General features: G+C 40.2%; 2 protein-coding genes, 1 long non-coding RNA gene and 1 pseudogene across 3 annotated transcripts in view; all 4 read left to right on the top strand.

Annotated features, from left to right (window-relative positions):
- Positions 1-397: 397 nt before the first annotated feature.
- Positions 398-9354, top strand: LOC122642492 (annotated as a pseudogene).
- Positions 9355-16959: 7605 nt separating this feature from the next.
- LOC122642491 (origin recognition complex subunit 1-like) lies at positions 16960-17913 on the top strand. The gene has a single exon (XM_043835987.1). The coding sequence runs from the start codon at positions 17099-17101 to the stop codon at positions 17648-17650; it is 552 nt and encodes a 183-aa protein (XP_043691922.1). The 5' UTR covers positions 16960-17098; the 3' UTR covers positions 17651-17913.
- A 202-nt stretch (positions 17914-18115) lies between these two features.
- Positions 18116-25641, top strand: part of LOC122643538 — a 30857-nt gene continuing 23331 nt past the window's right edge. The window contains exons 1-4 of the mRNA XM_043837152.1: positions 18116-18174; positions 18245-18346; positions 18470-18515; positions 18640-18738. Of these exons, the coding sequence (XP_043693087.1) occupies positions 18116-18174; positions 18245-18346; positions 18470-18515; positions 18640-18738 (306 nt within the window). The remainder of the gene's footprint in view (positions 18175-18244; positions 18347-18469; positions 18516-18639; positions 18739-25641) is intronic.
- LOC122642493 lies at positions 22760-23358 on the top strand. The gene is made up of 3 exons (XR_006330052.1): positions 22760-22876; positions 23109-23112; positions 23318-23358. It is a non-coding gene; the product is annotated as an uncharacterized LOC122642493 (long non-coding RNA).

The following is a 25641-nucleotide window of genomic DNA, read 5'->3' as shown; positions in this document are numbered from 1 at the left end:
GAATGCACCCCTCAACAGGAATTGAGAATAATTAGTTGTGATGGGTAGAGGGGGGACCTAGCTCTCTTTATATAGTAATTCCTAGAGGGCCTCTCTCATCATAGTCCCAGTAGGAATCTATCTGGCCCACACCAAAGCTAGTCCACATAGGACTCTTAATACAACTCAATGAACCCCTTTATTAGACCAATAATATAATTAGACTGAGTTTTAGGTTATTTAATATTAGTCCAATTATTAATTCTATTCAAAATAAAATCCTAACAAATATCACTATTCAAGATCCTCAACTGACTATTCTCTGTACAATCACTATCTTTCAAGTGCATCATAATTTTCATGATTCTTCTTTTACTTCTTTACCCGTTTTTGATTCCTCAACTGCCCGGGTCATTTGTCCATGTATCTAGATGTTGCAGATTCAACAAATTTGCCTTACAGATGGTGTATTGTGCTCAATTCAGCTTGGCTGTGATTAATCAAAAAATAACAAAAACATATTTAGATATGAGTCAGAGCCGCATCATCAATTTAATGCTAAAGCGCGTCAATTAGGTACTCCTTGGTTCATGCTTCTCAGTCAACAACGCAACAAGGATCGTGGATTTATTAAGAATGACACAATAATAGTGGAAGCTAAGGTTACTGTCAAGGCTGTTTATGACTTGAAAAAGGAAACAGGTTATGTTGGACTTAAGGAGAACAGAGATAACTGTTATATGAATTCTATCTTCCAGACACTGTACCATATCCCCTACTTTAGAAAGGTTATGTACCATATTCCAACAACTGAGAATGATATGCTATCAGAGAGCACCCCTTGGCTCTTTAGGGCTTATTATATAAGATTCAAGTATAGTGACAACAATGTTACAATGAAAGAGCTGAGAATATTTTTTGAATTCAAGCAATATGATGCATTGGAATGTAGTAGGGTTCTTTGTGAAAAGCTTGATGAGAAAATAAAGGGAACTGTTGTGGAGGGTAGAATATAAGAGTTGTTTAAAGGGCACCATATGAATTACATTGAATGCATCAATGTGGATTGTGGACTACAATTGTACAGAAAAGGAATCAGTTCACGTTCTTCTGCTTCATGTCAAAGGTTGTCGAGATGTCTATGCTTCTTTTGATAAGTTTGTAGAAGTTGAATACCTTGAGGGTGATAACAAGTATTATGATGCACAACATGGACTACAGGATGATAGGAAGCGTGCTCTGTTCATTAACTTCCCTCCTGTCCTTCTGCTTCGGCTAAAACGGTTTAAGTATTACAAACAGGGGATCCTTGTAGTGCAAATAAATGATCGTTATGAGTATCCTTTGCTTTGACCCTAATGAAGATATTGAACTTTTTAAGGAAATTAAGTTTCAGAGTAGAATCAAGTGTGAACGCATTGACAAGAAACTCACTTTTCGATCTAGACAAATTGAAGAAGGGGGCATTATTTGTTTTCAGAAGTCATTTTTGGAATAAGTACATAATCTCCAAAAGTTTTCCCCATAATAGTGAAAAATAGAGTTACAACTCCATGTACTCCACGGTACATATAATTAACAACATTGGTATTTATTGATCAATATTATTTGTCTTGCTTTTTTTTTTTATGGGAAAACTACTATATTAAAATTTGAGTTAGCAAAACATATTTACATCATAGAGAAAGGGGGGGATAACATTCCTATTGGTGATAGAGAAGGTAGCTAGAGAGCGTAGCCTACTAGTCCATATATTATTTTTATATTTAAACTGTACAGTTGTAAAGTTTGAGGTTTGTTCAGCTAGATCAAAAAAACGAGGGACGATTTGCCAAGGAATGGTAATGTTCTGCTTGGCAACCAAAAGGTTATGTAGGTTCTTGTTAGTGATCCAAATTTCTTTTAATTGGATTCCATCAGTCACAGTGTGTTTCCACCCCTGCAAGATTCCAAGTAGCTCAGCCTTCAGATCGTCGATTGAAGTAGCAAATCCTGCAAATGTTAAAACACTCTGGCTGTCTAGCAAAATGCAGTAAGCCCATCCTATTCGGCCTACAGTTGGTTCAGAAAGACCTGCACAACATAAAACAGGTAAGTTCATATCATGGTTAGTGTTTGTAGATGCATCAAGATTAGTATGTGTATTCACAATATTTCCAGGCATTTGGTTGTGCATCAGTGGTGGTCTTAAATTAAGATCTTTAATCCATTTGGTAACAAGTTTGAGTACAGGGGTAGGGTCTGCTGATTCCAGCATGTGGATTATTTTGTTCCTTACAGTCCAAATGAAATAACAAGTAATAATGAAAATTGAAAAAAAAACCAAAAAGCTGTTGGTTTGTCCATGGTCTTGGATTGGAAGAGGGAAGCACAAAGTTGTGCCAGACTAGAGCTTCTTAGGTGCTCAGTTCTGAGTCCGAGGGGTCCGCAGGCTCAGATACGCTTAGTCCATTCACAAGATAGAAAGAGATGCCAGTGGGATTCATCATGAGCACCACAGAAAGCACGTGTAGGCTCGATCGATGTCCACTTTGAGATAGTGGCCTTGACAGGTAAACTTGCATTCAATACACGCCAAAAAAACATTTTAAATTTCGGATGGATATTTAGTTTCCAGAAAAAGCGCCACCACTTGGATACAAGGGGCCTAGTTTGAATAAGTGGATTTAAAAGGTTTGCTACAAGTCGGGTGGAGAAGCTTCCATCTTTAGTAAGAGAGCATCTTCAGCAGTCCATAGAATCAGATAGACTTAATTTAGATATTTCATGATTCAGACAGTTGGGCAGAATATGTGAGAGGACATCATAATTCCAATTTTGGTTGATGGTGAGATCACTTACCAGGCAGTAGGATCGGTTTTGAAAATCTGGAGGTATACAGTGGCCCGGTATAGTTGGTACCCATGGGTCATACCAACAATTGGTATTCATTTCATTCCCAATTCTTCTCGACACGAATTTTTTGAGGTTAGGTAGCACAGAAGCAATGCTATTCCAAGTCCAAGTTCCTTGCTTCTTTGCCACACTTGGGTTAAAAATGGACGTGTTGGGGAAGTATTTTGCCTTGATTACTCTAGCCCAAAGGGATATATTTTCATTTATTAGTCTCCAGCCTAATTTGGTTATGAGGGCTTTATTATGGATGTGGGATTTACGAAGTCCCAAACCTCCCATAGTTTTGGGAGTGCAAATTTTATCCCATCCAAGTAGGTGGGTTTTGTGTTTATTTGGTGGGTTGTTGTTCCAAAAATTTAGATAGATTGAGCCTAGGGAAGAGCATATTTTTTGTGGGAACATGAAACAGGTCATTAGGTAAGAAAGTATAGAAGCCAAGACGGATTGTATTAACACACAACTTCCAGCAAAGGAAAGGCAATTTGCCTTCCAAAGGTTTAATTTGGATTTGATGCGTTCGACTAGGGGTTCTAACTCCTTCACCTTGGATTTGTGGTGGAAGAGTTTAGTTCCCAGGTACAAGGAATCTGGCTTCATCTCCTTCATACCAAGCAGGTTGCAATTTCTTCTTTTATCTTCAATACTAGTATTTTTACTAAAGAAAAGCTCACTTTTAGAGAAATTTATTTCCTGGCTAGTAAGGTCTGAGAAGAGTTCAAAGGTAGCCTTAATAGAAAGGATATCTTCTTCAGAATTCCTACAGAAGATGAAGGTGTCATTAGCAAAAAGGAGATGTGTAATTTCAGGAGCATTTCTGGCAATTCTGATCCCTTTAAAGGTTCCCATGTCCCTGGCAGCTTCTAACAGACGGGAGAGGATTTCCATAGTGAGGAGGAAAAGGTAAGGGCTGAAGGACATCCTTGTCTTAGGCCCCTGGAAGGTTTAAAGTAGCCAAAAGGACTGCCATTTATTTTAAAGGAGAATGAGGTCGTGCTGATGAGGGATTTAATCAGATTCGTCCATTTATCAGGGAAACCAAGAAACCTGAGGATTTTTGTTACCATGACCCATTCCACTCTGTCATAGGCCTTGGACATGTCTAATTTCAGAGCAACAAAGCTAGAGCGACCAGATCTTTTTCTTTTTAGGAAATGGAAGATCTCTTGAGCAATCATTATATTGTCAGTGATGTGTCGACCTTGGATGAAGGCTGCCTGGTTGGGGGAGATGAAGAGGGGGAGGTAGTGCTTGAGTTGATTTGCCATTATTTTTGCAATGACTTTATAGGAGACATTGCACAGGCTGATGGGTCTGAAGTCAGGTGCAATCTGACCATTGTCAGATTTAGGAATCATACATAAAAGGGTGTGATTACAGCCTTCCGGGAGGGCTTTAGTGGTGAAAAAACCATTGACAAATTTGTAGACATCATCGGCAACGAGATCCCAGAAAGTGTGAAAGAAGCATGCTTAGTATCCATTAGGTCCAGGGGCCTTAAAACCTCCAATGTTGAAGGCAGCCGATTTTATTTCATTCAATGTTGGAGATGCAGCTACGGTTGTTTCTGAAGGATCAAGAATTCTGGGGAAGAGGCTTTCTACAAAGGAGGTTTCAAGGGGGTCTGAGGAAGTGAAAATCTTGGAGAGGTGGTTTGTGAAGATTTTTGCCATCAAAATGGGGTCTTTAGTTCTCTCACCCTCCTCATTTAGAAGTGAGAGAAGTTGCCTTTTTCTCAGGTTTGATTTTGCAATAGAGTGGTAGAATTTAGTGTTTCAGTCTCCATCATGGATGGATTTTTGGAGCCAGAAGGATTCTTTAGCATCAAAAGTTCATTTAAGTCTGTGTATGATAGAATCCACACACTCAGGGTTCATCAGAGGGTTGGGGCTTTCTTCCATCAAGGCAATCTGGTTTAGGTACCTGGCTTGCAGTGAGTTGATATTTCCAAATATCTCTTTGTTCCATTTAAATAAGAGGAAACTCATATTAGTGAGTTTGTTGTGAAGGTTTGTGGCCTGTAGTATTGTCCAAGTTTGGGAGCAAAAGGTTCTACATTCAAGGTGATGGGTCCAGGCATATTGGAAGTGGAAAAGTTTTTTGTAAGATTTTGTCTCAGCCAAGGTGTTTAGATAGATTGGGTTGTGGTCAGATCCAATGGGTGGTAATTTTTTTAGGGCAGCCTTGGGGAAAATCATTAACCAATTAGGGGAAGCAATAGCTCGATCTAGGCATTCCTTAATTAGTTTTGGTGTTTTTGTCTATTGGTCCAGGTGAATGGGGATCCAGGTAATTTGATGTTTTCAAGAGAGAGATCTGATATGATGGATTTAAGGGATGGGGTAAAGGATGGGAGTGAGATGGGTTGCCCTCCTAGTTTGTCATTCTGGCTAAGTAGTTCATTGAAATCACCCATCAAGATGTAGTTTGGGTTGATGGTTGGGAGGTAATTGTTTAGGTCGATCCAACAGTTTTTCCTTTCCAAAAGGTGTGGTGGGGCATAAACACAAATAATCCTCCAGTTAAGTCCCGCATTTTTGGTAATATTAACATTAATAAAGTATTGGTGTTCAAAACTACAGTGGCTTGTGTGTTCTTTGCTACCAATACCCACAGTCCTCCACTTAGGCCTTTAGTTCCATTACTAGTATGGGTAGCTAAGGAGATAAAATTGTCTGAGATAGCCTTGCATTTGATTTTGCTGTAATCTGTAACTTTAGTTTCACATAAGAAGACTAAATCAGGTTTGAGGTTTTTTAGATGGTGGCATAAGCATTGTAAGGTGAGTTTGTTATTCACCCTCGAACATTCTAGGACAAAAGTTTCATTATGATTATAGATGTAGCACAGAATATAAGTAGACAAAAAAAGGCAGATGTAGGTTTTATCAGTATAACAAAAAGAGATGCAATATGATGTAGTGGGATGAAGAAAAGTAAATGCAAGAGTAATAAGATAGCAAGGTAAAACCTTCTAGGGTAAAACCCTCTTTTGATGTATTTGTTTGAGAGCATATACCAAGAAAAAACAATACTAATCAGGATCATGAAATAGACTGTAAAGAAATTATGGAAATTAGAGATTGAGTTTGGGGAACTTACCTATGGTTGGTCAAAGGGCTCATCTGGGTCACTCACAGTGTAGCTTGTAATGTTGGGCATAACCAAGGGAGGAGGGGGGGAAGGTTCTTCCAGAGACAAAACTGAGATCGCAGCCAGCCATTCCTGAACCATGGGGAGGAGGACTTGTGGATCAGAGAAGGATTCCAGAGATTGGGTTAGAAAGGCTTTGATTTTCTCAAAATCAGATAGAACTGGTGTGGGTTTAGAAGGGAAAGTCACTTTTCTTTTCTTGGTGATGGGGAGGTCACTAGGATTCCCTACAAAAAAGCCACAAGCAGAAAAAGTCTGATGGGAGAAGTGCTATTCAGCATTTCCAGTCTCTGAGATGACAGTGCTTTGGTAGGTATTGTTTACTGCAGTGTGCTGGACCAAAGGTGTGGGAAAAGCTGTGTTGGTCGTTGTTTGGCAGGTGGTGTTTGGAAAACTAGGTGGTAAGGTTTCAAAAAAGTTCCAGTTCACATCCCCAGGGAGAGGAAAGAGGTTTGGTTGCATGATTTGCATGGTTTGGTTTGTCATGCTGATGTCAGGGAGATTTGAGAAAGTAGGACTGCCTGATGAATTGTCAAGTGCAGTACCTCCAAAACCATCATAGTAGCATGTAAGGGCCTCAAATTGTTGGTGTGAGAAGCAGATTCTTGCTTAGAGCTCAAAATATGGATACCAGGGATATTAACATCATTTCCATAAGATACATCCATGGCCAAAGTGGAGTTCGAATCAGAATGGGGTAAATTCGGGCACTTAGGGATCTCAGGTTTATGGTTGATCATAATTGGTGAGATAGCAGCCTTGCTAAAAGATCCCATTGGAGGGAGGTTAGGATCCGGAGGCCCTCTTAGAACTGGATAGTGAGAAATATCATGGCATATACGCCCACAACAAGTGCAGAAAAGAATCACCTCATAAGACTTAAGAGATAGCCATGGTATGATTATGGCCATGAAAATCCTTGATTTTTGAAGATACACAGACTGGCTTCTTCTTTTTTAATAAAATCTTCACTCTAGCAGTTCCCTTTGGTAATCCCAAATCTTCATAGTTTAATTGGAATTCAACAGACTTACCAGCACAAGACATGGCTTGTCTAATGAAGCCAAGGTTGAAGCAGTTATCCGGGATTCCACTGATTTGGGTCCAAATTAGCATGGCTTCACGTTCATGTTTGAACAATGAAGCATCAAGGGGATGCTTGAACAACTGAAGTAGACATCGATCAAACCACCATGGTACAGAATCAATGATATAGTCTCTTTGTTCAGGTGTCATACATTCTGCAGCAAACCAATCTTTTTCATAACATCTAACTGATATCACACCCAATGGTTCCCACAACAGTCCAAGAAAATTGCACAGCACATCTCTCTGAGGTTTGGGGAAACCAATTGTGTAGCCATGGAGGGTTCGGTCTTCCATTAGAGATGGTGACAACGGTCGGGACTAGCTAGCTGCAGAAGAGTCCGAAGTCCACAGTGATTGCCCAGGTTCAGGTGTGCAAGGTTGTCGAGTCCTCAGTCGGTTTTGGGGATTGGAGTAGGGATGATACCTGGATTTTGTGAGCCACGGGATACATGGATGACAATGGAGTTTAAGAAGGAGGTTGCACACTTGGGGGGGGGGGGGTGGGGGAGCAGGACTTAGAACCAGCCAAGCTTAGAAGGGAGCAGGGCTAATCAAGTTTGAAGTTGAGATGCTTCAAACGTCAGTGCCGAGAGAAGAATCAGATCATTAAGGAGAGCGATATTGGAGAAAATCCAGTGTCGGTCATCAGCAGTGTCATAAGGAGTGATAGCAAAAAGAGTAAACAGAGAGGGGAAGGGGGGGAGGAATAGTGGGAGATCGCAGTGAGTTGTTGAAGACGATAGCCCAAAAAGTGACCATTCTAAGCCCTTGTTTCCAACCACAAGTAAAGAGAAGAGGGTTTAAGTGGGTGGGTAGGTTGTTGGCACCAGTTAATAGGGAGGTTGTGGAAAGCTAGAGTAATAGTTGTGGTGAGAGGGAGGATATCTGTTGTGCTACCTCTATAATCATAATACTCTCTTCGAAGGATTACTTGATCAGTAAGTGTTTACTTAGAAAGCTTTTGGTTGGACTGTATAATATTATTTATCTTGCTTGGACCTTTGCTTTTTCATATATGAAATTTAAAATGAATATTGTGTTGAATTTTGTTAGAATAGCAAGTCCAATAGACTGAAATTGGTTGCCTTCATTGAATGAATGGAAAAATACATATATATAATCACTTTCCTATTCTATTGACTAACTTTACAAATATAAAGAAGAGAAGAAAAGGAAGAAGAATAATGGAGAATATTGCAAGAATAGTAGAGAATATTGCATGCCGATTTCATGCAATAAAGGGACCGCATGCCATATGGAGAAGATCCATGCAATTGGATCCGATAATACTCCCCCTCAAGTTAGAGCGTGTAGATTTTGAACACCCAACTTGGACATGAGGAACCAGAATTGGTTCTGCCCAAGTACCTTTGTGAAAATATCAACAAGTTGGAGCCCAGTCACAATCTTGGTTGGCTTGATCAAACCAGAAAGGAACTTTTCACGAACAAGGTGACAGTCGATCTCGATATGATTCGTACGTTCGCGGAAGACCGAATTGGCAGCAATGTGAAGAGCTGCTTGGTTATCACAGTGGAGTGGAATCGGGAGGGGGCATGTAAGGCCAATGTCATGAAATCAAGATTCCAACCTCGTAAGTTCGCAAGTGGCATTGGCCACGGCACAGTATTCGGCCTCTGCAGAAGACCGAGAGATAGTGGGTTGCTTCTTGGTCTTCCAAGAGACCAAACTAGAACCCAAAAGGGCACAGTAACCGGGGGTAGAACAACGTGTCATGGGGCAACTAGCCCAGTTCGAGTCACAGTATGCAACCAGGCAAAGATCGGATGAGGCTGAGAATTGAAGACCCTGGCTCGGGGTGGCCTTCAAATATCGCAATAAATGATGAGCCGCATCGAGATGGAGCTACCGTGGTTGGTGCATAAATTGACTAAGAATATTCACAGCCTGAACAATGTCAGGGCGAGTGACCGTGAGATAAAGCAAATGACCCACTAGTCGGCGATAAGATGAAGCATCAGATAACAACACACCCTCTTCAGCTGTCGATTTAAGGTTCTGTTCCATAGGAGTGTGGATCTGGCCGGACGCTAGTATAACCGCTGTCGTGAAGAATATCAAGCACATATTTCCTTTGACATAAATAAAGACCTGTATTGGAGCATGCAACCTCGATCCCTAAAAAATATTTTAGAGTACCAAGGTCCTTGGTATGGAAGGTGTCATGCAACATTGTCTTGACGTTGTGTAGCATGGAAGAATCAGAACCAGTGATGACAATGTTGTCAACATCTAGGAGCACAAAGACTGCCTCCAGCCCGTCGTAATATAAATAAAGAATGATCAGCAGAGGAGTGTTGAAAGCCAAAAGCACATAAGAAGAAGAGAACTTGGCAAACCACTGGCGGGAAGCCTGCTTTAGAACATATACGGACTTATGGAGTCGGCATACTAAAGACTCCCCCTTACGACGATAACCCTGTGGAGGAGACATGTAGACCTCTTCATCTAGGTCACCATGAAGAAATGCGTTGTTAACATCCAATTGAAGAACAGGCCAACCACGAGCAGTGGCAATGGCAATTAATACACAGACAATAACAAGTTTGGCAACAGGCGCAAGGTGTCATGATAGTCAAACCCCTCAAGCTGTGTGTAACCCTTGGCGACGAGCCGAGCTTTGTAATGCTTAATGCTACCATCAGATTTTCGTTTGATCTTGTAAACCCATTTCGGACCAATGGCCTTCTTACCCAGGGGAAGGGGAGCAAGAGACCAGGTATTGTTGGCTGTTAAAGCTTCAATTTCTGCCTGCATAGCCGCATGCCATTCTGCAAATTTCATGGCCTCAGAAAAACTACGAGGTTCATCAGTAGAAGTAATAGAGGTAAGAATAGCCAAATGAAAGGCATCGAAATGATCATTGGAAAGAAAAGAACTAAGGGAGTGGGGTGTTGCCAAACTTGAAATTGAAGAAGAGTCTAACGACTTGGGAAGAGAGTAGACGTAGTCCTGCAATCTGCGGGAGGGCTATCTCGTGCGCTGGGGTCGTGAGGATGGCTTAGAGGTAGCAGGGTCGGCCTAAGGCTCGGGTTCGGCTAAGGGTGTGGTTTTGGCCAAGGGTGTGGGGGGTGGCAGTGATATCCTCGGGATCACCAAGAGGGTCAAGTTGGATGGGGTGGGGTAAGGGTAAGACAGGTGAGCCTAGTGCAAGAGCTTTGGGAAGCATAGCATATGGAAAACTGGTCTCATGGAATGTAACATCATGGCTAACATAAATTTTTTGTGAAATGAAATCAAGTATACTGTATCCTTTTTTACCATGAGGGTACCCAATAAACACGCCAGGAGAAGCATGCTGGTCGAATTTGTGGTCAGCAACAGGGTTTCTCCCAAAGACAAGGCACCCAAAAACTCGCAAATGGTTTAGACGAGGGGGGTGTGATGTAGGATTTCAAACAGAGTCTTGCCATTTAGAAGGCGGGTGGAAAGGCGGTTAATTAAATAAGCAGCAGTTAGGACGCATTCACCTCAAAATTCCAAAGGTAAATGCGATTGAAAACGTAAAGCACGGGCAATTTTTAGGAGGTGCCGATGCTTTCGTTCAACAACCCCATTTCATTGGGGCGTATGAACACAACTAGATTGTTGAATAACCCCATGTGTTTAAAAAAAAACACAGGTAGCATTGTTGAAAAATTCAAACACATTGTCAAATCGAAAGCATTTGATAACACATTGAAATTGGGTTTGAATAAGGGAAAAAATATTGGAAATGATTTATTTCCGTTTTAGATTGCATAAAAAAAAGCCATGTACTACGAGAAAAATCGTCCATGATGGTCAGAAAATAACAAGCACCGGATAACGTGCGTGTCCTGTATGGTCCCCAAATGTCAACATGAATTATATAAAAAATACGTGTACTTGTAATTGCACTAGAAAAAAATGGCAGCCGTGATTGTTTAGCTAATGGACAGATTGTGCATGTACACTTATTTGAAATAGTGATAGTAGACTCAAGGGAATTTAAATGGGGATGGGGATAAGATCCGGGGTGACCCAAACGCCAGTGCCAGAGATCGAAATGGCCCCCTGTAGATACCGCAGAAGCAATGAATGGACCAACGTCAAGAAAATAGAGGCCATCTCGTCTTACCCGTCGCTATAATCTTCTTCGATTGAGGGTCCTGAAAAACACAAGCATCAGAAGAAAAGGAAATTAGAAAAGGAGAAGTAGCAGTTAAGGTACTGATAAAGAGAAGATTATAACGAAAAGATGGGACAAGTAACACACTGTAAAGAAATTGTAGGGATAAGGGAAATGGTACCAATGTGGGTAACTGGTGCTTGGGAACTTAGGAAGGGTGATGGGTGGGGACGTGTTGGATGGTTCCAAGCTATCAAAGAGGGAAGGATCAAATGTAATGTGGTGAGTGGCCCTGGTATCAAGAATACAAGTGGAAGAAGGGAAGGGGTGGATATTACCTGTCATTTTGATCAAGGGATGAGTACCAGATGGGACCAACGACATGAGGTGCTGAATCTGGGCAGGCGTGAAAGCAGATGCGGAAGTGGTGGTGTGGGTAGTAGAGGCCATAGCAGCAATGGGTGGGCGGGTGGGGTGATTGCCATTGTCAGAACATCTGGAGCCAGTCCGTTCCTTCCATCTATCCGGGAACCCATGCTTCTTGTAGCACCGAGATTTAGAGTGGCCATCTCTGCCATAGTAAGTGCAGTGATAATGAGGTTTGGTGCCAGAAGAAGTGATTCAGGCAGCAGCCGCAAGGGGCACTGGTTTGGTTTTGGGAGAAGCAGCAACCATCGCAGCTGAATCAGGGAGGGTGGAACGAGCATCGTGAATGGAACATTGGCCCTCCTCTTGAAGGAGCAAAGAGTAAGCTTTGTGGACTGCAGGCAAAGGGTCCATAAGTAAGATCTGGCTACGATAGCCATGTAGGCCTCATTCAAGCCCTACAAAAAATCCATTAATTAATCTTCAGAGAGCACGGTTTGTAAGGTGGACATGGCACCACAAGTGCAAGATGGAAGTCCGCGGTAGGACAGGAGCTCATCACGAAGGGCCTTGATCTTGGTGGAATAGGCAGAGATGGAATCCGTCCCCTGAACATGTGTGGAGAGGGAACGGCGGATCTCAAAAATGCGAGGAGAATTCTTCTGTGAGAAGTGATCATGAAGATCGGTCCAAACATCAGCGGCGGAATCTATCTATATGATACTGTGGGCAATAGAAGGGATGGTAGAATGCACGATCCATGATCGGACCATGTTGTTGCAACGGACCCAATGAGGGTAATTAGTAGAGTTGGAGTCAGGGGCCTTGAGGGAACCATTAAGAAAACCAATTTTGTTCTTTGCTTCCAAAGCCATGAGCATGGAGCGATGCCAAGTGGGATAGTTATCCCCATCAAGCAAAGGGGTAACCAAAGAAGAGCCCGGTTGATTCGAAGAATGGAGGAAGTAGGGAGATGAGATGGTGATGGGAGGTTCGGCCATGGTGGAGCCAGAAGAACCCTAAAGGGGATCGATCTTAGGATGATACCATGTTAGAATAGTAAGTCCAATAGACTGAAATCGGTTGCCTTCATTGAATGAATGGAAAAATACATATATACAACCACTTTTCTATTCTATTGACTAACTTTACAAATATAAGGAGGAGAAGAAAAGGAAGAAGAATAATGGAGAATATTGCAAGCTGATTTCATGCATTAAAGGGACTGCATGCCATATGGAGAAGATCCATGTGATTGGATCCGATAATAAATTTGAACATAGGAAATCAAGAAGCAGTTGTGGGGCAGGTAAAGTTGATATTGTTGGTCAATGTTATGTTATTCTCTTGCAGAGTTGACATTTATGGAATATATGCTGCTTCTTAAGAAGATAACAATTCGTCTTGTTTTTTTGGCTACTGTTTATCACTATTGCTTGGATATTTAGTTTTGGAGAGGGGCATGGTTGAGACTATTGTTTGGACAACATGAAGAGAAGTCACGTTTTAGAATGATGTGTCTGAACATGAAGGGTAGCAGCAGGTCAAGAAGCAGTCGCGTGCATGAGAAGGGAAAAGTAAACATCTAATTAAGAAATTCCAAAGACTTGGGATATGTCTCACAAATTTCTCCAACAAACGGTATTGCTGTGAAGTGTCATTAGGTACAATACTACTCTGTTAACTTGGTTAAACTCCTGAATGTCCTGCTTCGGATCCTTGGAATTTGGGGGGGTGCACATGTCAACTCCTTAAAAAAGTGGTGATCCACTCGAATGTTAAATCTTGAAGCCTGTTCAACCATTTTTTGTTTGGAAAAGAATAAAGGAAAATCATGAATAAATTGCCCTAGCTAGCTGTTAGGGGATGGCTAAATTACACATCACCCCCTGGTTTTCAAGCAAAACTTAGATCACCCCTTGATTTTTGAAAAAACTCAAATCACTCCCTCTACAGTAACGGTGTTAGTCTGCTGTTACTTATTGATGTGAAAGGACTATTTTACCCTTACACTAAAACATTAGAACTAAATTTACAATACTACCCTTCCTTCATCTTCAACATTGGTCAAGGGTAGTTTAGGGATTTAAATTTATTTAATTGGCTGACATCATCACTTAACATCATAAAACTAACGGTAGGGATTAATTTGTCATATTGGGGTCTAAAATTAGGGGTGATTAGAGTTTTTTCAAAAACCAGGGGGTGATGTGTAATTTACCCTTAAAATTTTGCTGATTGATGTAGACGCATCTTAGCAATGACTGTGCTGTGCTGTGCTGCCTGTCTAATATAGCATTGGGGCAACCCTGCCACTCCCTATTATGTGGTAATGCGAATTATTATCCCCTCCAATTCGCTGCCTACTCCAATTTACTCCAATTCCTCACATAGGAGCGGAAATGACCACCCTACCCCCTGTCGAACACACTGCCCAAGGTGGGATAGGGTGGTCATTTCTGCTCCTATGTGAGGAATTGAAGCGAGCAGCAAATTGCAGGTGATAATTTTTGTGGTAATGTTCCCCCTCCTCTCCTGGTGCAGGTGGATGGAAAGTGCAAGAGACTGAGAGGGAGCATAACTATGGCCCCAATGATAAACTTCCTAAAAACACCAAATAAAACTATAGACATTCCTTGGTCACCCCTTGCTTGTTCCCTGCAATAACCAATCCACAAAACCTTTGGTCTATCCACTTAGGCTTCTAATTGAGCCCACATACCCATGGGATCTTTATCGCCCCCAGTATTGGGGGTGGTCAAGTGCCATCGTGCAGCTGGGCACCACCCATGTGTGCATGGTGGGACCCACTGTGCCACATGGGCGGTGCTCCAGCCGCATGATGCGCACTTGACCGCCCCAGTACTGGGGGCGATAATTTTCCCATACCCATGTTCCTTTATTGTCTACAAGCTTTGATTCTTGGGCATTCCGTACAAACTTAGTTTTGAAAGGTAAAAATGCTCCAACAAGAATATTCCAAAGAAACATTCGAAACTTTGGATGAATAAGTAAATATCATACAAAATTCCAAAGTTTCCTTGGACCATGTCTAACAAGTAACAACCACAACATTCTGATTTTTAAGCAACCATTTGAACAACTTTAGTGGAAAATGCTCCATTATGGGTAATACGACAGAACCAAGCACACATCCTCCATAGGTGTTTTACTTAATACACAATATTGCAACAACTTTGGAAGTAAAAAACATTCTACCACATTAACATTCCAAGTTCTATTCAATATTAGTTCTTTAACCTTGACAAAGAATGGATTCTTATATTGGAAAGAAGGGACCCTAAAATCATCTAAAGTAGGAGGAATCCAGGGGTCCCTCCTCCATATTAACACATTTTTACCGGACCCTATTCTCAAACAGGCCAGCTTCCATATCAAAGAACCCCTAGTTAACCCCCTGGCCTAATGGAAAATATTTCCCTTTCACTATTCTTGCTCTAACTTAATAGGTTGAGTAAGTGTCAATACCATATAATTTCAACAAAAGAGACTTATTATTATGAATAGAGAATAGTCTAAACCCTAGACCCCCTTAAGATTTTGATTTCAAGGCTCCATTTACTTTGTCTTAATTCATTCTCCTCTAAAAATAATTTAAAATTGATCGAATCCAACTTAGAACATATTCGATCTGCGGAGGAATTAAAAAACATGACATCCGATATGTGGGAACAAACTTAATACTAATTTAATTAAAATAGAACTTCCAACTTGAGATAATAATCCCTCAAGTTTCTTTTCAACACATTAATGACTAATTAGCAAAAGCTGGAGTACCAAGATGTGTAATATTATCCTGAATGAAGTTAATACCAAGACTATATAACTCACCATGTTCCTAATATGATCATCTACATACATATTTTACAATATCCCACTTTATTGAAATTAATTTGTTGACCTGAAATGACTTCAAAAAGATTCAAAATGGCATTCAAACTTGAAATATCATCTTGATTAGTTTTACAAAACTAGATGTGTCATCTTCAAAGAAAAAATGCGTAATTTTCGGCACAGTTGATGTAATCTCACTGGTCTAGTGCAGTTGGTAGAAGTGTGAAGCCTAAAAGCCCACCATATCAGGATGTTTTGGGTTCAAGCATCCAAGTTCTTCCCTCCCTCACTTAGATGGGATGTGGCATGGACCATATGGCAGCACCACCCAAGCCCTGCCCCTTCAGACCCACACCCGATTGATCCAGGATCTAAATTGACGATCACCCAAAAGGAGAAGAGAACGGCACCCGATCCCCACACCCGAACTCCAGAAATGATCAAGAGTGCAACGGTCATTTCACACCTTTATTGTCACTCAGGCTGAGAGACATCGTGTCTGGAGTGATAGAGTATTGATCTTTTACCCCACCTAAAATTAGAGTTGAACCCACATGGACGGATTCCATCTGAACAGCTGGAAGCCGTTCTCGTATGCTCACATACGGACGTGACCGTGACCTGAACTCCCAAAATTACATCACAAATTACACACCACACCACACCGCAAGTAACAATTACCTAAAAAAAAACACTGCAGATAACGAAAGTAAAAAAAAAATCTTAACGGTGAGGAATCCCTGCAGCTTTAACGTGTGAGTTTACGGGTAAACTACAGAATCTGTGGTTAATGGTCCCCAACACCCCCTCTCCTCAACACTCCCAATTGGTTTGGGCCTCCGTGGTCCTCACTCAGGCGGGGCCCACAGTCCTGGAATCTGGAAGAAACCACTGACCTGCATTACTTGCCAGTTCCCCACTTCCCAGCGCCTTGAAATTTGAAGAACGCTTTTATAACCCACACTCCCGACTCCACTCCTCCACGATACCACCACTGAGTTGAAATTGAAACCCCAAAACTCAAAATAAATTCGTCTCTTCGATTAAGGCATAAGTGAGTTTTCCTTTTGCTAATCCTGGGTGTGTGTGGGCCTCCAGAGCCTTCAGCAGACCCAAGCCCAATAAAATTCTCGCTTCTTCTCTATATGTGGTGCTTATACTATTATTCAAGTCGAAAGCGTGAATGCACTTGTCTCAAAAACAAAAAATATAATAATAAACAACTTTATTGGGTCAGACAAAGAAAGTCAACCTGATGAAAACAAATCTCAAATCTCATCCGTTCATTGGTTGTGAATTGGTGATCGACTTAAACGGTGCCACTTGGTAAAGGCCGTCCCTGTCCTAATTCATAAGTCATAACACCTAAGACCTCTTCTTTTTGTTCGTATTTCTTACTTAAGAAAGGAGGAAACGCCGTCAATTAAATGACGCCGTCGCCAGATTTCACGGAGAAAACAATCATACGATCCGAACCTAAAGCCTCGTCACCCAAGCCTTAGGTTCGAAAATAGGTTCGGAATCAAAAGTGACTCGAGAAAGCTGAAAGCCCATCGAAAGGAAAAGAAAAAAAAACAATGGCGTAAAAGAAGAGACTGACCAAAGGACACAGAGAGAGAGACAGAGGAGGTTCGGAGGAAGAAAAGGATCAACGATGGGTAATACTAAGATCACGAGGAAGAAGAAAGGAAGGCCATCCAAGGCCGATCCCGGCCGCCAAGGCGGCTTCCGACGGAGTTCGCCTGATATGACATCGGAAAATGAGTTGCGCCGCAGTCTCCGTCGTCGGAATCCCACATGTCACGACGATTTCTACGAGGATGACGAAGAGGAAGACGACGAGGATGAGAGGAGAGAGAAGAAGCTGAAGTTAGTCTTGAAGCTTCCACATAAAGCGGGGTTTGGTGATGGTGTTGACTCCTCAACCACCCTGACTCGGACAGAAGACAACGTGGCCCACGCGTCTGCTGCTACTAGTGCTGCCGTGTCTGCTTCCTCCTCCGACTACGGAAATGGGAATAAGCCCTTCAAGAAGCGGAAGATCGACGGTGACGATGGCGTTTACGATGAAGGCGAAGGTGATGATGCCGATGCCGATTGTGATGAAGATGATGATGCCCACTCCATTGGATCTGCTCATCGGAAAAAGGTATGCAATATTGCGACCACCAATTCACTGCTGCAACACCTAACTGTTAAGTGGTAGCAGTAGTAGCGGCGGCGGCATTAATGGTAGAAGAGAATCTACAGAGAGAGATTGAGGTCTTGGTGTGGGTAGTGTGGTTGTCCCTCTCGTTCACAGTGTCCAGCTCAGCCGATCTCTACATCATTCGGATTGTTTTCAGATTTTTCTAATTAGACTTACTTCTATTATACTCACTCTGTCGACTGTGTCTGTCCTTGATTTTAACGGTCGGGTCAACTGTCAACTAGTCCCCCACAGAATCTGATAACGCTCCACTTTCCTTTCCTGTCTCCTCTTGTCTTCCTCACTTCACTGTCCACTCTTCTATCTCTCTCTCTCTCTCTCTCAAACCCCTCCCCCTCCACTCATACGTGTGACCATTGTCTCCATTACATATAACTAATTATGTTTATAACATATTGGAGATTCCGAGTTTACCAGTAGGGATTTTTTATTTTAACTCTTCTTCCTAAGCAGTTGGCCTTTATGGATTTTCCAGGAAAGGAGGACAAATTCGAATACCAAAGAGGTGGCATCTGTTCTGGGTTAGTTCTGATAACTGTGATTCGCTTGCTTCTATTTTTTTTTATCTGCGGTTTGGTTTGATTGTTGGAGTTCCTTTTCTGCAATTTTATCTGGCAACCCATTTGGTTCTTCAGCGAGCCTCCCGTTACCGGACAAGAAATCTTTGGAGCTAATCCTAGATAAGCTTCAGAAGTGAGCCTCTCTCTCTCTCTGTGTGTGCGTGCGTGATTGTGTGTTAGTATGTCTCTCTATTCATGTCTAATGTGGTTCCTTCCATTGTAAATCTAAGAGGAACCCTATTGTTGAATGCTGTAGGAAAGACACTTATGGTGTTTATGCGGAGCCTGTTGATCCCGAAGAGGTAAAACTCTGATGCTGTTTGTTCGTTCCTGCTTTTCAACTCATGAATGTAATGGAAAATAGAGATTTATAGTATCTTTATGAGACATGTTGTATGGAGTTTGTGATTGTGCTGGTTCTTGCAGCTTCCTGATTATCATGACGTGGTTAAGCACCCAATGGACTTTGGTACAGTAAGGAAAAAACTGGCTAATGGGGATTACTCTACCTTGGAACAATTCGAGGTTTGTTTCTTAATCTGAGTTTTAAAGGTTATGGAGGACTCCTGCTGGTCTAGATTAATCACTCGTCTATAAGGGGCTCTCTTCCATTGGTTAGGTACTGGGGGATGTTTTGTTTTTTGATTTTTTTTTGTTTTTTTAGTGTTTTCTCCTTGGAACAGTGTGGATGGGGCTTCCTAAAATCTGGTGTCCCTTTAGCTCTTGATGCTTTTGTATATTTAAAAGGTTTACCCAGAAGACATGTTTTTCACCTTTTTTTACTGCTATATTGGTGGTCATTTCTCTTTGTTCTCTATTTTGGTAGTTAATAACTCTCATCTTCGAGGGCAAGTTGGACTTGGATGCTATCATGAGCATTAGAATTTCTCATGTTCAGACTTGAATAAAGATCTTAATTTGCATATTTTCGAACTTCCATGTCCACTTATCCATGTGTGTGTGTGTTTGTTTTAGTCTCTTTCCTTTTTATTTCTCAGTTTGGATTGGATGAGTCCAAACAGGCAAGAATCTTCAAAAACCAAGTTATTGCCAAGTAACCTGGGATTGTGGTAATTGTAACTTTGATCCTTGAGCTTTAAATTCCCATGACTAATAGGAATTGAGTCCTTCACCTAAAGTTGTGGATCTGATTACTATTAATATGTTGGATTTAGTTTATTATGTGGGAATCTAATCAGACAGATGAATAACTTAGTCATTAACAAATATAGCATAAAACTGGACCAATTCCCGGCTGTTTGGCTCTCATGATCCTAATTTAGTCTTAAAAGTTATCATTACATCTTTTAGACTGAATAAAAGAACATTTATTCATTGGAAGTTCTTTTGTTTTATTTATTTGTTTAAGTAATAACTGTGTCATTTATTGATTTGAGGTCTGACACAGAAATAGCTGTCTTCTACCTATCATAAGTGTTTACCAAATTCACTAAGGAACCGTTTGACAACGTTACTAGTGTTTCTGTGCCGTTTTTGACTAAAAACGTATTTTGGTGTTACTGTTACCAGAATAACGTTACTGGCTTCCTGAAAGGTGTTTGATAAATCTGTTCCAGAAACGTATCCAGGACACTATTAATACTGAAAGGTGTTTGATAAAACCTGTTTCTGTAACAGTTTGGATTGATTAATATAAATTAAAAAATTACCATTAATAGTATAATACATATAAAGTCAATGATGTTAGGACATTAAAATTTATTAAAAATCTAAATAAAGTGTATATTAAAAAAGAAGACAGAGATACACTAATAGGTTACTATAAATTACAAAAATACCATTAACACTATAAATTACAAAAGTTTATGGATCGATTAGACATACAAAAGTTTTAAAGAATACATATAGGAAATGTCTCATTCGTTGTTGCATCTTTAAAACCAGAGAAACAACAAAATTCATTCAAACTATCAACAAAAAAAGAAGAGAAAAAAAAAAACACAGAGAAGCAAACATTGTATGATGCTCATGATTGTCTTCTATGAACAGTTGAATAAAAAGGGTCATGGTGGATTCGAACCACCATCCCCTTGGAACATGCTTGACACATCTTCATGTTCCAAGTGCTCTACCAATTTGAGCTAAAGACCCAACAAGTAAAGTTTGAAATTTACAAGTAAACATGAGACCATGCCATAAACCATGCTTCAATGATAATACCCAATTAAGACATTGCCACAACCCTTCCTAATGTTCTCACATGTATTGGTTAAAAAGAACTCTGAGCAGAGGAAAAAGTAAGGATTTATTACCTCCTTATCAGACCCAGCAGCCTTCATTAATCCGACAAGGAAGACATGAGGTGTTGGAAATGTCAATCTCCATTCAAGCCTGCCCAATATTGCCTTCTCCATCCCCAATATCTGTTCTCTAGTGTATGCCTGCTCTAAAATGATAATAAAGTCATTGACCTGCAAAAAATCACAAGTAGCCAACATGCACCTCCCTTTCATAAGGCTGGAGGTACTCCTTCATCATGCACCCTCTTGAGTCCCAAATCCATTTTTTGCGGTTTGCCCAATTCAAGACATTCGAATAATCACCAAAGTGGTGGTTATTCTTTAAAATGATAATTTATTCAATATGATGCATAGTATAAGGCAGCACTAGAGTTAAAGAAATGTTGAAGAGTTCTTTAAAATAATTTCTCTTCTTCTTTGACTGATTGACAGCACTAGAGTTAAAGAGAAAGAGATGGGTTTGGTTTTGTGATGATAGTTGAGACTTGAGACAGAGACTATGTGGTGAGTGTAACATTGTAACTGGTCCACTTTGGATTAATAATCTGAAATAAACAATAATAGAGACAAGTGTAGAAGAACTAAACTAGAACCTGAAACCATCAGAGAGACAAAAGGGAAAACAAACTTATCTCTCTCTCTCTCTCTCTCAGTCACTCAATGAATTGTGTCACAATACAGGAGAGGGCTTGAAATATCTTCTCAAGTTGAAGAAAATGTTGCTCAAAGGATCCCAAGTGGTTCAATTTTCAGATATGATATCCAGTTGTGTGTTATAGCTTGTCCATTAATGTTTTTCTAATTAAATGTGTCTCTATCTATCTGTCTAACCATCCATCATTCTCAAAGCTTGCAGCTTTTCTTCATGAGATCTGATATGATAAGATCTATCCATGATAGCTACTGATCCTACCAAAGTATCTCATTCTGCTCATCATCTTTTGTTGGATAAGTCAAGACTGTCTGTCATCAAGCAAATATTAATTATTAGGATAAGTTTAAAGTATGTCATCGAGCAATATTATTAAGACATGCATTCCTTTGAGTGTAAATAAACACATTAGAATTGTCCTCATCTAGTTTTAATTAGCCAGCTCCATTAATGGTCCCAACAACCCAACCCAAATGGGATAAGACAGTTTTTAATTTGCATATATCTTTCAACTGTTGGACTATATCTCTTTCTCTTTCTTTCCAGGTTTAATTCTCTGTAGAAAATGTTTGGGTCATTTAAGGTGTGCTATTATTGAGCCTTTATTGAGACCCATTTTAATAGTCTTTAAGATAAACATACTCATAATTGGATCAAATCTTTAATGGGTCCAAACCTAATATTATTACAAATGGCTTCTACTGTTAGGTCCAATCCATCAGATTTATGGGAGCTATGGAATCAAAACATAACAGGTAGCCCACCTACCATTTGGTCATTGATCATGAAATGTGGAGCATTTACCTGTGCAATATACTATCATATCCCAAGAGCCAACTCTTCTTTTAGTCTTCTATAGGTGATAAAGACTACATTAGAGGTACTTAAATTAACAGGAATATTAAAGTATCGGTGGGAAAATTTAGAAAATACAGAAATCATGAAATCATTGAAGTCAATTTTAGAAAATGAGGAAAGAATATTTTGGAGTGAAATTAATGTTCCCAAAAATGTAAAGACCTCCAACCCCCAAACCATATCTGTTAATTCCTACTCAAACCCATTCTGCCATCCATCAATAAGAACCATAGAAACATCATCATCTTCAAGCAAGCAAGCAAACAAACAACTTGCAAACACAGTATCCCTTCCCTATCCCATCCCATCCCAGAGCATCCTATACCTCCCGCATCCCTTCCCCCTTACTCAAAAGCGAAGACAGCCCCCTATCTCTTTTAGGCTGCCCTAAACCATTCTTCCATTTCAGAAGAATTAAGTACTAAATTCTTACAAATTTACCATATTAATCCTAGCATTTATGGGTTATCATTCGCTCTGCATTGACTATCAACTCTAAAAACTAATTTAACCCAATTAAAGGAAGAACAATAGTGGAAAAACTAACACAGACTTTTGTAATTTAACTACAATTCCATAAACTTTGGCCAGTCAACACAGGCAGAGAGAAAGAGAGTAATCCTAATAATAACACATTTCACACTATCAGAGAAATCATCAGTGCATCAGAGTACGCTTCAAACTCAACCGGATCTTGAATTGAAGTCCTGATGGACTCCTCACTTCAGTGCCTAATCTCCCTCTCTCTCTCTTTTTGAAGCTCAGCCTGAGCGAACTCATACTAGTTTGCAACTATCAAAATTTTTCTCCTTATTATGTACCCAAAATGCCCAAAAACTACAGCATTTAACTGAGTCTGAGGACATCAATTTACAGACGGCCCAAGACTAACGTTTTTTAAGACAGTAGGTATATAGAGAGAGGAGTGGGTGGAACAGGTTGGAGCTAGTAGTAATTGCTTGCTTAGCTTGTGGATGCAGAGGGAGAGGAAACCGTGTAGGAGACGATGAGTTTGAATTCGAGTTCTCACTGGTGCCAATAATGTTCCCAGCATACAAAATCTACTCCAATGGAAGAGACAGGATTGAAGAGAGAAACCGTAGAGTTGAGTTTGAAGAGGGTAGAACAGTGATCGAGGATATGTTGATGCCCGTGGCACCAAAGTTGCAGAAATCACAATGGAATTCCTTTTAAGTTGGATTTGGGCTCAAGGGAGAGGCGATGTCGGCAGCAGGTTGAATTTTTTTGTTCAGATCTAGGGTTACATAGCAGCAGGTTTCATTGTACAGAAAACCAGTTTCATAGCAGCAGGTTTGGTTGTACAGAAAACCAGTTTCGTAGCAGAGAGAGAGAGAGAGAGAGAGAGAGAGAGAGAGAGAGAGTTACCTGGACAGTGGAGGTACAGCAGCAGAGATCCTCGAGCTTGTGGTGAGGACGAAGCTTCAAGTCCCAACTCGAGCAGATGTTACGATGATACCTTCAGGTCCCAACTCGAGCAGAGATCAGCGAGAGAGAGAGTTGCAGGTTTTGCCTTTTTGAGTGTTTGGAACTTTTGAAGCAAGAGAGAGTTGAGCGAGAGATGAACGACTTCGCGTATTGCAAGCGTTTTATCGGGTAACAGTTTTTGTTAAAAGCCACAAAACAGTAAAAACAACAAATAGTTGTTATGTCAAAAACGTTTTTTTGGGCATAAATTGTTAAAAATTTTGATTTTTGTTATCAAAAACACTTGAAACAAAACGGATTTATCAAACGGTTTTTCTGTGCCATTTGTGTGCTGGGAACATTATTGGCACAGAAACAACAGAAAACAAAACGTTGTCAAACGGTGCCTAAGTTTGACCTTTTGATAGGGTGTAGCATACTCTATGAGCATGCTGAATTACTCTAGCAAATCTTTATGTTAAAAATCAAGCTGAAGCTAATAAAAATTAGGTGGTTGGCAAATTGATTCAAAATCTTTCTTATTTCCAAAGTCTTTAACATCCCAAAATTGGAACCATTCTCTATCTACATTATTAGCAGCAGTGATCTTTCAGTTATGGCCTTACTAAAAACCAGTGAAAGTTTAATTAATGACACCAAATTTCTCAATGGTGCATTGCTCTATGAGTCTTTTACAAGTATAGTTAACTGACATATAACTCTTTGGATAATGGTCTTTGCTTAGTTGAGGTTAGTATTGGATGATAAACCTGACAATGCTTCAAATAGATGATGCCTCTCTTTGATGAGGACTTTCAGTATTGTAAATTCCTCATAGACAACATAAAAATGTCTGCTTTTGGTGAAGGCACGTGCTGATCATCATGGTGGATCACTGGATTACATACGTAATGTTAAGTCATGATATGAATTTGCTACTGCACAGCTTGACTAGGGGAAATTTGTTTGAGGTATCTAAGAGAATATGTGTGTAGCAGTATCTAAGAGAATATGTGGGTAGCTTCTATACTCTAAAAATCAGGCAAGGTAACATGGCATAAGTTGAGTACTTTTACAAGTACAGTTGTTTGAACATTTTCTTATACAAAATGTCATCTCTGTTCGTCCGTTTGTCTGTCTGTCTCTGCAAACAAACTTAAAGGAATTAGGAAAGAGTAGCAGTAAGTTTGATGGTCATGAGTTCTGGTGAGACTGATGGTGCTGGTCTTTCCATCTTAAGATATTCTGAAATCCCTATTTTTTTTTAATGTTTTTCATTTTCCTAAATGCCCCGACTGTCATGGCTAGAATTTCCTCTTATATCCTTTCCATTTCCCATCCAGACCCTATGCCAAACAATTTATTTTTTTCTTTATTTTTTTTGGGGGGGGGGGGGGGTTGGAACTGGTTTGAAGATTGCATTGACCTTTCAGTTAGATTGCCTGGTTTGGCAAAGAATCTTTCTGGTCTATCAAATTTGTTGAATGGTACTAGTTCTCTCTGGTCAACCAGTGATTCAACATGGAAAGGACTTCAGTTTCCTGGTCAAATGATACAGTTTGGGTTTTAAATGTCACTTCAATTGCCTACTTGGTGGGTGACTTGTTTAGCTCCTTGATATTGTTTCATATGTACATTTATCCTAATACATATTGTTAAATATGTAACCCTCTTTCTTTCTATTTTCTATTTTATATTTTCTCATATATATTTTCCTTCATGTAACCATCAATATATTTTCCTTCTTCATTTTATTTAAAAGGAAAATCTATTTTGGTACTTTTTTAGTCTTTACTCATAAAGATGATTTTCTTTTTCATTATTTTTTGGCAAAATTATTTATTTTTAAATGCTATGGGAGTATGTTTCTTAAATGGCTGTTGAGATAAGGTTGTCTATTCAACTCTCCCTTTTTGAGACACGTGAAGGGCCGAGGTTTGTAAGCCAACTGTTGGATCAGTAATCCCGTTGATTAGCCATACCCAAATTTTTACTCCCATTTCAACAATATGGCATACCATTTTTTAGGTATAAGCCTTATGTTTCGACAATTGAAACCCTCCGAGCTAAGTTGAGTGTTCAACCATTTCTTGAAGCTTTATATCTCTACACAGGGAAATGGATTCTGGCTGAAACTTACCCAATAGATGGAGGGTGAGGAGGAAATGTTAGCAAGATTTGATTGCCAACTAAACTGCAGTATGGTAGATATTAAGGCCTTCCAAAAAGCTC

This window comes from Telopea speciosissima, chromosome 10 (assembly GCF_018873765.1).
Source record: "Telopea speciosissima isolate NSW1024214 ecotype Mountain lineage chromosome 10, Tspe_v1, whole genome shotgun sequence".
In the NCBI taxonomy this organism is placed as follows: Eukaryota; Viridiplantae; Streptophyta; class Magnoliopsida; order Proteales; family Proteaceae; genus Telopea; species Telopea speciosissima.
This window is presented reverse-complemented; position numbering and strand designations above follow the sequence as displayed.

Coding starts and splice junctions, on each gene's coding strand:
- LOC122642491 (XM_043835987.1), top strand. CDS start 17,099: ATGGGTAATACTAAGATCACGAGGAAGAAGAAAGGAAGGCCATCCAAG.